Consider the following 12,514-nt stretch of genomic DNA (forward strand, 5'->3'; position numbering starts at 1 on the left):
TATTATTTTAGAGGTTGTTGCCTCTTACGATCTTTGGATATGACATACTTTTTTTGGTTTGCCTGGGTCTCATAATGACATCAACGTACTCGATCGATCTTCTATTTTTGCTGCGTTGGCCGAAGGTCGTGCTCCTCCGTGTAACTATACAATCAATGGTCATGAATACACAATGAGATATTATCTTGCTGATGGTATATATTCTACGTTGGCAACATTAGTGAAAACAATTCCCGTTCCAAATGGAAAAAAGAAAAAACATTTTGCTGCTTGCCAAGAGTCTGTAAGGAAAGATGTGGAGCGTGCCTTTGGAGTACTCTAAGCTAGAATTGTAATTGTGTGTGGATTGCTAGGTATTTTCAACTTGAAGTTCTAAAAGATATTATGTACGCATGCATTATATTGCACAATATGATCATTGAAGATGAATGTCATCTATATCTCGGGGCTGACCACTTCAATTATGAAGCCAACGATAACACTCCATGTAAGCCTATTTCATGCGATAATATACCTGAATTCATGGAGTTCATTGTGCAATATCATCGTATAAAGGTAGAGGCACCCATTCTCAACTCCAAACTGACCTTATAAAGCGTTTATGGAATATGCATGACCGAACATAATTTATGAACTAGAATATGGAAACATTTTATGGTGAATTGTAGTACTCGTCAAAATGGGGTCATATTTTTTTATGTCCATTTTTATTGTTTTAATTGAAATTAATTTACCTTGTTAATTGTTAGATTTAATACGTTGTAATTTTCTCAAGCTAGAAAGTGTTTATTTTTTTATTACTATTGGAAAGAGCTATATTGTAGAATGGACCAATATAATTCAATGGAATTAAGGAAGTTTCATAAGATCTTAATAACCTAAATAGAAATACATGTATGATATACCTGTCTCAAAAACCAAGTATCCAATAAATCTTCATAGCACTTAATAATGACAATCGTAAGCACTCATAACAGACCTTAATAATAATGTGCATAGCACTTAGACCTACCTCATAACATACCTTAATAATTTATTAAAGAAAACAGGTCCTAAATAATGCTACACATACAATTTATATTAATGCTACACAGGTCCTAAATAAAAAACTAGTAACCCTACACAATTAAAGAGATCTTTCAACAATAGTAGTTAATTTCATTCAGATGCTCAACTCCATTTCCAAAGTTCAATCTGACGCTAGCCATGAATAACACAGTTCCAAAATACAATCAACCCACATAAGCGTTACAATTCCAAATTACAATTAGCCTACATAAAATTACAATTCCAAAGTACAGTCAGCCCACATAAGCATCACAGTTCCAAAATACAATTAGCCCACATAAGTAATAAAATATTCACCATTCATAGTGGTTGCACAACCACATGCTTTATAAGAAACTAGTGGCTGGACAACCATTAAAATTTTCCATTTTTAAAATCATTCAGATGTACCATTCGAATTATTCATAGACTCATAAAAAATTTTTCTCTGAATATTATGGAAGTGGGCTTGCTGCATCTCATTCATGCCAGAAAGATCTTTTCTCATGATCTCCGCCTCGAATTTTTTCTTATCAAGTTTCAGTTGTGCACTTCTATCATGATCTGCCTTCGTCACCCCTTCTCTCTTCTCTGCCATGAACAACCGTCTATTATCAGTCATTACTCCTAACGCCATGTTGAACTTAGCATTGGATGATTCCGGGGCCTTCCGCTTCCTTAAGTCTTCTTTCTCAGCTTTTTTGCCAGGAGGCTTCTCAACGTTCTCCTCCACAATGTCGTCCAAAACCTCACGATTGCTTATTGGTTGGACGTTTATCGTTTCGCCTTCTCCTCATATTTAGTGTATTCATGTGTTGATGCCATTTGGGTTGGTGTTTCAAAAGACACCAAGAATGCTACAATGTAAAGTTCCATCGCTCTATCTCTTTATACAGTATATTTGCCTTTTCAATATGATAACAGTTAAGGTTACAATTTTAAAAAATAAATCTTACATAAATAAATACATTATTAAAGGAAAATTATACATACTTTATCTTGCTCGATCGCACCACTCGGGTGCAATGATTCTACTTGTGTCAGATATGCACAAAACTTATTTGTGTATTTTTAGAACATGGACTAATGATTGATCAATGACCTTACTAAACGGTTCACTGTATTTGATTTTTTTATACTTGTGATAAAAATCAGAAATCATCTCCCACATTTGAGTGGATTTTTTATCAATACCCCGAATAGAATCAATGCTAATGTTGAGTCAACTGGAGACAAGTATATTATCCTCCTCTACAGTGAAAGATGAACCTCTTTAAACTTTTTTGGCCAGAGGCCTCTTTTCACCTTGAAGGGGTGTTGTTTGAATCACAACATTAGAATATTGCGTGTAGGTTGGAATACTATTAGGACCTTCTTTTCCACTCTGTAAGACAGTGGTGAAGAAGGGGTCCTCCTCGAAAGGATTGTCCGTCATTTAAAAATTATAATTATTAAGTTGTTAGACAAGGTAGCACAATAAAAATGATACAAGGTAGCGCAATTCCAAATTATATATAGCAGGTTGTAAGGAAGTATTGCATTAAACAGATTATGGTAGCAAATTGTAGGCAGCAAACATATTCAAGATGATCAATCCAAACCTCTAGGAAATAGAATGGGCAAGTGAAAATTCTGGTGGGCACAGAATCATAATCTCAACTAAGAATCTAATTTTTGACTCAACTCAGTATAAATAGATAAGAAAAATTGACCAACAAACATGCTCGTTAAAAACAGATTCAAGATGCCAAAAACAAAATTAGAAAGAGTACTCAAAAGGGAACACATGGCAAGCATGTGTTGGAGACTAGTTTAAGAAATTCAAGATGAACCACACAAGTTTACATGAGAGGTCAGTATATATATGTATGGTCAACCATCCACTCCCTTTTTAAAGTTTTATGAGCTAGAGTGGGGGGTGGGACATTTGGAGAAATTCGACCTTTGTGGGATAGTTATTTTACACTCAATGCTCTTTTATTTATTTATTTAAATCTATTTGAACAGGTAAGTAGAATAAGAAGTTGCCATTTTTTAAATAAATTTATTTATTTATTTACACTCAATGCTCCCGCTTCCCCTTTGATTACTGTAGAAATGTGTCCACATTAACTAGCATAGATGATTGTCTTGCATACTATTATTTGAGTAATAATATACATAATTCTTTGCTGACCCTCATCCTAGTATCAAGTACATCCATTTTCATCATGATTTCTATTTTATATGGCGGGTCTCACTTTTTAAAGGTTGCTTACACATCTTTAATTTGCATAAATCTTCTTCTTCTTTTGGCTCACAAAGCATTCACTTTTAATCTTGAAGAAAATTGAAAGCATTAATCCAACTCCATACAATGAGAATAAAGTATTGCTTTGTATCATTTTGTTGTGTTTAGTATTGCATTCAAACCATTAAAAAAAAAACTTTGCTCTAAAATCAAATCAAAGTATTGAAACCAAGAGCAGATTATAACTATAGGATTTTAAAAAGATAATAGTTATGTAACCTATATTTTCTGTATAATGCTTAAAAGATAACAGTTATGTAAGCTTGTTGTGTTCTTTTCATGGAAGGATTGGGAGGACAAGTGGTCACTACACTCTCCTGTAACACTGCTCCATGAACACTACTACTACTTAGTACTACAGCCTTTGGGGTCCCAACAACAAGAGGCAAGAACATGGTACTGTGGCCTTGGCCATTGAGTGATTATCATGCAATTCTAACAAAAAAAAAAATAAAGCTAAACAGAATAGAAATATACCAACCAATATATGCAAATATGGAAAACGATTTTTTATGAAACACAAAATGTTCACAGAAAGAAAGAAATGAACACTAGGATTGCTTGACACTGGGGATGCAAATCGTTAGATATATGTTCCAATACATTACAGTATGCATATTTCTATATCTCACACACGACCACTAAAATCTAGAGATATAACAATAGTACATTACAGAAAGAAAAAACACAATACCAGAATCAGAGTGGTTGCTTGAAATCTGCAAGATTGGGTGAACCTAAGAAATCAGCAAAAAATAAAAAATAAATCAAAGTCAGTTTTATGCAAAATGTGTTCCATACATTTTTTCCACCTGTTCACCGAGAGAAAAAGCCCCTATCGGGGCTGACCATAAATCCACTACTTCTTGAAACTAGGGTTGCAGGAGAAAATAAAGGAGACGAACCTGAAATCTAAGTTGAGGTTGTGCGAACCTGAAAAGAGACCAACCTAGCCAAAAGCCTCACTTTGATTCTACGTGAAGAATCTTAGGGAGGAAGAATCAATGTAGAGCTTGAAAATGAGAGAGAGAGAAAGGGGAAGAGAAAACACGCGAGGTGCCTTCGGAGAAGAAGCTTGTGTGGAATTTTGATGAAGAGAAACAAGTGTTTTGCAACCAATCTAATTTCTATGTGAAGAATCAAAGAGAGGCCAGAAGTTAGGGTGCATTGCGAAGAACGAAAAAGGGAGAAAGGGGAAAAGAACACGCGGGGGAGGAAAATGAAATAAAATAAAACTGTTGGGTATTAAAACTGAAATAAAATATATGGTTGATGAATGAATAGTAGCTCTTCAAATTTCAAATTTGAAGGAAGCCCAACAGTTATAGTAGCTCATATCTTCCCATAGATGTGTTTAACTAATCCAATGCAAGTATATTTTGGATAAATTCATCAAATTCTAAAGATCGCTAGGCTTTTGATGAAGTCAATGTTGATGCTCTTAGAGTAGTAGTAGTCATTCCACTCATCAACGCTATATATCAATATCATATATTACATATAATTATTTTAATTTTTTAATTTTTTTTCCTTACCAAATATATGGTACTATATGGATGATGAGAAAAATAATTTATTTAGTTTAACAAGAAGAAAACAACATATTTATAAAGAAAAAAAAATCATGTATAGTGTAGAAATGAAGTCTAAAATTTTTCTTGGAGTAAACGTAACGATATTATATAATAATTTACTTAAAATTTCAATCATGATTGAACATTTTCACGTGCCTCTAAAAAAAGGTTGTTAAAGCCCATATTAGCCTTAACCCAACTAATTAAACCTTTTGATTGTGCCTGCTCCGACAAAGCTTAGAAGTATTTTCTGGATGAATATACGTGTAATGTTACTGCCCAGTACAGATTGAATGGGCTGGATCGAAAAATTATAATAAAATTTATTCAGAATCTTAACTCAGCTCAATCTCAATGTAAGAAGATAAGAGTCTAGTCCAGCAGTAACAACATAACAATTGATCAAGATGTGCACAAGTGCAGGGTTATCTTGTATAGATAGACATCTCATCAGTTAATGTACTTATCTCACAGTTGTAACTTCTTATCTTATCATATTCTTGATCTTGTTGTTGAAGTATATGGCTCATACACTGAAAGTAGGCAGATGGCAGAGCGTAGCGCAGCAGAGCAGAACGACTGATAGTGAATTATGGTTAGGGGGTATCTTTGTAATTTTCTTAAATACGTCCGTACGTCTAGGTTAGTATAATACACATTATGTAACCCTAATTGATTGATGGTGAATTTCGTGCCGCTCGCTCCCTATATATGTAGGCACATCGCGAACCACGTTAAGTCTTTGTGTCTATTTCTATTTTTCTTTTTTAATCATTCCGTATAATTCATCAGCAATTATCGTACGTTTCACAACACTTGTACTTATCATCATTTATCAATTGTAACAATATATCTATAAATACAAGCATCATTGCAGGAACAATTATCTTAGTCTATTCATCCAATATTGACTTCTTTCTAAAGTAGATATATTGTATTTGATGAAAAATTATTCAATGCATAGGAAAGAGACTCTACCTCCTGCCTTTCTCTTGGCCATTCTCCCTCATTAGGTAATACTCTTCAACTTTCACACTTTTCTTCTATTAATTCTCTTGCAATTCTATAAATCCCTCTCAAGATATGCCTACAACCAGCCCTACCATAACAAACCAAATCACTATTGAGTCTGATACAACAACACCAACCAGCCCTATCATGAGGCTTGAAATCCTCTCAACTGCTAATACAGACCAACCACCAAGCTCAGAACTACACCATGGAAATTTATCATCTGTTCAAGCCTCTGACCCCACACCTAACCTTCCTACTTCTCATGTCATCACTAGATCCATGACTTGAAACTCAAAACCTAAAGAATTTCTTGGGTTTCACTTGTATCTCTCAGCTAAATCCACTAAACAATATCCAGTCAAGGCCTTACATACCAGTATTCTACCACGTGAGCCCACATCATTCTCACAAGCAGCATCTAACCTAGATTGGTTAACTGCAATGCAAAGTGAAAGTCAGGTGCTGCTGGATAATGAGACATGGACCCTTTATCCAAGACCTAAAGATAGACATGTGATTCACAATAAGTTGTACAGAATACAAGAATCATGGAAAAGAAAGTAATTGATTGGATTACAACAATGATGCATGGGGTTTGTCTCGACATTCTCCCTCAAGCTCTAGTGGGATAGAGCCGACATAGAGTTTGCTTTGATTTTGTTCGAATTTTAGATTACAAAGTGATTTGGTGAAGATGTCAGCAACTTGTTCTTGACCATGAACATGCATGGGATGAATCAATCCGCCAACTACTTGTTCCCGAATGAAAGGGAGGTCAATTTTGATATGTTTGGTGCGGCGATGCTTATGGCACTGATATTATCGGAGTGCAATGTTGGTGGAGGAAGGTTGTACCCAAAAGTCTTGAGTAAATGCATGAACAACATGAGTTCTGCTGAGGTGGATGCCAAGACTTAGCTTTGGCAGTGGAGCAAGAAACCGTTTTTTGTTTCTTGGCTCCTTAAGATAGCAGGTTACCACTCATAAAAATTGTAAATTTAGTGGTGAAGCACCTAACGTCTCTGGACCCCATCCAATATGCATCACAAAAAGCTTGTAGTGCCGGAGCTTTGATGAAGTGTAGGCCAAGATTTAGAGTACCTTTGATATATTTGAAATCCACCTTAACAGCAGTGAAATGAGGGGCACGAAGAGCTTGCATAAATTGAGAAACAAAATTCACTGCATAAGGCACATCCGGTCTAGTCAAGGTGAGGTACTGAAAAGTGCCTACCATTTGCTTATAGAGAGTTGGATTATATAAGAGAGAAGCTTCATTCACAGAGAAATGAACACTAGGAGCAAGTGGAGTAAAAACAGGTTTGCCCCTTCAAAACCAAAGCTTTGGAGTAATGAGAAATAAGTGTTAATTGACGACACTGAATTTCCCGTAAAAATAATATCATCTAGATAACTAAGTAGAATAAGCATCTCAGATTTATTTCGACCAAAAAACACAGAGGTGTCATAGGGACATCTTCAAAAACCCAATTGGTAAATGTAGTTGCTAAACTTTAGATCACATACTGGAGAGGCGTGTTTTAAACCATACAAGCTGACTTTATGAAGTCAACAAACATACTTAAGATGATGGGGATCTTCAAAGCTAGGTGGTTGAGTCAAAGGATTACTTATATCAAGTTGTTTGAGAGACCGCCCTTGTGATAAGACCATCGTGAGGACCAACCAAATGCTTGATGGTTTGACTACCAGACTAAAATTCTCATCGTAGTTAAGGCCTTCAAATTGTATGAAGCCTAAGCTGCAAGACGAGCTTTGTATCATTCAACAAATCCACTAGCTTGCGTCCTTACTTTGAAGACCCACTTGCTTGTGACTAAGTTCATGTTTGGAGTAGGGGGAACAAGGGTTCAAGTTCGGTTCTGATGCAATGCATGAATTTCTGATTGCATGGCCTGTTGCCATTGGACATCCTTTTGTGCTTGTTTAAAAGTTTTGAGCTATGTAGTAGTGATGAAATCTACCAAGAAACACATTGGTAGTGGAAGACAAGTAGAGAGAAATGTTCTAGGCCTTCTAGTGTCTGCTTGTGACCTAGTGATCATTGAATGGGTCTTTGTGGGACCAGATCCATGCGTATTGGCTGGGGCAAGATCAGCAATTGCAATATGCTATGTAGGAATAATAGTAGAGTCCAAAAATACTTGGGCCGAGGTAGTTGGATTTGGACCTGGAGAGGAGTGACCTGTTGAGGCATTTGAATGTGGCCTGTGTTCTTTTGGAAGTGGTCATGCCTTTAAACCACTGGCATGGAGCTGTAGAAATAATTTGCTTAGAGGAAAAAGCAAACTGATCCTCATTAAAATTGAAAAGTCGTGATACATATATGCGACCTGTGGCTAAATACATATATGAGCATAACCCATATGATTTGGGGAATAGCTAATAAAGACATATGGAGAGCATTTGAATTGTAATTTGGATAGACCAAAAGGTATTAGATGTGGGTACCATGCACATCCAAAAACTCTTAGAGAAGAGTAAGAGGAAGGAGAATGAAATACCAATTCTTAAGGATATTGATCTTTAAGAGTGATTGTGGGTAGCCTGTTGATTAGAAAAGCAATAGTTTTGAATATAACAATCCAAAAATTTTCGAGTTAGGGAAGAATGGGCCGTGAGGGTAAGTCCAATTTCAACAATGTAACAATAACGTCATTCAAAAAAACTATTTTGTTTTGGAGTGCTTGGAAAGATATTTTATGGTCAATTCCCTGAGATAGAAAATATTGTTTTGAACTGTGGTTTAAAAATCCTCTACCATGATCACTTTGAATAATTTTTACATGAGTGTTAAATTGATTTATCAATTTAAAGAACATTGGAATAATTGAAGAACATCAGATTTTCGGGCCATATATAGGAAAAATCTAACTGTGTCAAGAAAATTGATCGACAACAACTAAATAAAACTGACATCTATCATAAGAGGAAATAGGAGTGGAACGCTACACATCAGTGTGTAGTGTGAAGAAATGAAAGAGCATGGGAACTGTGAGGATGAAAAAGGTAACTTTGTTGATTTGCCTAAAACACAACCTTCACAAAAAGTAATTTTTTATTCAAGGGAGGGAGACATGGCAATAAACATTGAAGGGTCCTAAGATTAGGGTGACCAAGCCGAGCATGCCATTTGGAGCCAGAGACTTTGGCGGCCATAGAAGTAGTAGGAGATGTTGTATTGAAAGTAGGATGTAATGGATATAAATCATCTTGAACGAGCCCTTTAAGTAGCACTTGTCTTGTCCTCATATCCAAGAGCAGAAAGCCTCATGGATAGAACATAAAACAACAATGATTGTCAATGGTAAATTGTGAAACTGAAAAAAGTTTATTATGAAGTTGAGGAAAAACCAATGTATTTTTCAAAACTAAGGCCGTATGAGGAACAACAAAGGTGCCAACAAAAAAAATAGTCAGTTTAGATCCATTATTGATCATGATTGAGTCGACACATTTGTAAGTTTGAATACTTGTATATTTGTGGAGGTTGGAGTCGTATGATGGTTGGCTTCAGTGTCAGGGAATTATGGTTCATCAACTGTGTCACCACCATGCACTGCCAGAAATTCTTTATACTGATCTGCTTCTTCATCAGATGCACAATAGGCATCTGCTTTGTGATTGGGACCTCCACACTGAAAGCATGTAATGCGAAAGCTGCGACTAGTACCACTGCTACTACGTCCATGGCTACATTGAGTTGAAGATGTGGAGTGCGGCAAGCAGAAGAACGATCTCGAGACCATGAGGCTCCATGGTTGTCTTTATATCATGGTGAATAGCTAGAGCCACAAGCACAGGTGGAATAATTACCTTTAGACTTTGATGTCACTGCTCGGTTTGTATATAGAGTAACTACTGAAAAGTTTTCTTGAGTAGATGGAGAGAGTCGAATTTCAAAGTCCCTTAATTTGCAAATGACATTTTCCAGAGGGGGACAATTGTCTTTGGCATTTAGGGCAGATCCTAAACCTCTTAGTGAGCAGATGATGAAGTCATCATCATCCATAGACTTCCCAGTCCCATGGAGGGAAAGAGCCAAAGACTTAACCTTGTGCAAATAAGGTTCCAGGGAAGATGAACTTGAGAGATTGTAACTCTCCACGCATTTGTTGAACCATGTCTCATGTATGTCGGCCATACAAAGCTTCAAGAACCTCCCATGCATCATGTGATGTCTCATTATTAATCATTTGAGAAAGAGGCGCATCGGAGAGGAAACTGTTGATCCATTAGAGAACCAATTAGTCGAGACGCAGCCACTTTTTTGCTTCAATGTTCAAAGACGGTACACCGTTGTCACCAATAATGGTTGAAGGAGGGCAGGGGACTTCTTTGGTAACGTAGCCTAGAAGACCATGACCTTTAAGAATGGGAACCAGCTGTACTTTTTAAAGCAGATAATTGGTAGAGGCTAATTTGACTGATTTATCGGGCAAGTTGGTGGAAAAATAACTTCAAAGGAAGAGGGATCTGAGAGGTTGAAGAGGAAGACATGTTTGAACCTCATATCACGACCATGTAAATGGAAACTGCTTTAGTATATTAATATATATATATATATATATATATATATAGAACACAGGTTTACATTTACAACTATATTGTGAGCTGTACGAGAAATATAAAAGGAATGTACCTCTACTTCTCTTAGCCTAACGTGTACATGAGTTGTACAGAATGCAAGAATCATGAAAGGAAAGTAAAGGACTGGATTACAGCCGTGATGCATGGAGATCTCATCAAAAGTTACTTTTTCTTGTAGTGCCAACTTCCATATATCAAGGAATGAATTAAAAATGGGAGCTTATTTAATCTCACAAAACACGACTTTATGCCTACTCACAAATTGGTGTAACTTAGTTCAAAGCTCGATTCCATCAAGTTAAGACATACATACACATTAAAAGGGACCATGATCCTAGAATCTTATTTACACGATACAGTAATAATAATTGACCCAAAACCACTTCTTTGGAGCTGCTTAGGTTGCCCATTTTGCATGGTGATAAATAAATTTCTCTCACAACCTCGTAATACAAAGCACTTATCCTAATGATAAAGGGCAGTACGTAGTTTATCACGTGAGACTGACACCTGACACTTTTCGTACTCATTACGGTGGGCTTGAGCCTCTGACCATTTCTGGGTCACAGACTAATCAAAACTTGTAAGAAGCAATAGACAATCACCACCGCATACCTAGAATTACAATCCATGATTAAGAAAATAAGAACCGTACGCAGTATCTACGATTCGGTACTCACACAGTATACACAATCACAAAGCAAGGAAGCACAGCCCTCGGATTAAACACCAACAACTCCTCCTCGTCCACTCTCGTATGTGCTCCACTTCCACTCCTCCCGACGACCGAGTCAAACCCGCCGTCCTCCTTGTCCACGTCATCATCCGACTCGCATCCGATCCTACCCGCCACGAGCCGGCAAACCAGCATTGCCCGTTTCACGTTCATGAACTTGAACTCCTCCTCGATCTCTTCCGGAATTGACTCGTGTGCTCTCCAGCTCGTGGATAGCGTGGAAATGCCGTCCAACTTGGGTGAGAATCCGGACTTGATAATCCCACACACGCTACAATACTGCTGGTTACAAATATTGGAATTCCCATCGAGTCCTAGATCACATAGGAACGTCGAGCAGTGGAACCTCAACATCTCATTCCCGTCGGCTATGCACCTCTCGTCTCTTCTCCTAACGCCTCCGTTTCGCGCAGCTTTAGCCTTCACGGACTCTTTGTATTCTTCGAACCTCGAAAGAATCTTCGGGCTGTTATGGATCTTCAAAATCCGATGGATTTTGGGGCTCTTTACGTTGTCGGTCCATCCCGTTTTGAATATGATCTTGACGATGTTCTTCCCCGAATCTCCATCTGCAAGCTCCGACACAGCGTGTTTAATTGCCAGGTGTTGTTCGAGGAGCTGTGGTTTCGGGAAGATTTCGCCGCAGGCTGTGCAGGGGAAGATATCGTTTCGGAGAGGAAAGAATGGGTTATCTGCGGAGATGTCGGATTCTGGGGGTGGACTTTTACGAGGAGAATGCGATAAGTGGGTTTCTGGGGGGATGATGGGGGCAACGGAATGCTGGGATGATCTGGCGGAGGACATGAGCTGGGTGGTGGGAGTACTGGACGGATGGGTTTGCGTGGAACTGTTTTTGCAGGATATGGAGGAGAACATACGTTTGCAGAAGGACCAAGAGGTGGATAGAGGTTTGCTGGGTTTGGAAGCAGAGGGAAGAAAGAGGTGAGAAGCTTTCCGCTTCTTCGAATGTCTGTGGTCCGAGGTGGTGCTGAAAATGAAGCAACCAAGGTGGAGGAGGAGGATGAAGATGGAAAGGAACTTGCTGAAGAATGTTACGACGCTTGCCATCGGTTTAGATCAGCATGAGCTTTGAGCCCGAGCTCTGGTTTAGGCCATGGAGAGAGAGAGAGAGAGAGAGAGAGAGAGAGAGAGAGAGAGAGAGAGAGGTGTTGGCGTGAATGATGGAAGGAAAAAGCTAGGGGAAGAGTTAGAGGAAGAAAGTGATCAAGGAAAAAAAAAAAA

The 12,514-nt window shown here is 37.7% G+C and overlaps 1 protein-coding gene across 1 annotated transcript; it reads right to left on the reverse strand.

Moving 5' to 3' along the window:
• Positions 1 to 10,798: 10,798 nt before the first annotated feature.
• LOC122292768 lies at positions 10,799 to 12,514 on the reverse strand. Its single transcript, XM_043101261.1, has one exon. It carries the CDS (start codon positions 12,338 to 12,340, stop codon positions 11,213 to 11,215), a length of 1,128 nt encoding a protein of 375 aa, XP_042957195.1. The 5' UTR covers positions 12,341 to 12,514; the 3' UTR covers positions 10,799 to 11,212.

Source organism: Carya illinoinensis, chromosome 13 (genome assembly GCF_018687715.1).
Source record: "Carya illinoinensis cultivar Pawnee chromosome 13, C.illinoinensisPawnee_v1, whole genome shotgun sequence".
NCBI classification, from domain to species: domain Eukaryota; kingdom Viridiplantae; phylum Streptophyta; class Magnoliopsida; order Fagales; family Juglandaceae; genus Carya; species Carya illinoinensis.

Bases quoted from the DNA above. Each gene is read 5' to 3' on its own strand.
- LOC122292768 (XM_043101261.1), bottom strand. From the start codon at position 12,340: ATGGCAAGCGTCGTAACATTCTTCAGCAAGTTCCTTTCCATCTTCATC.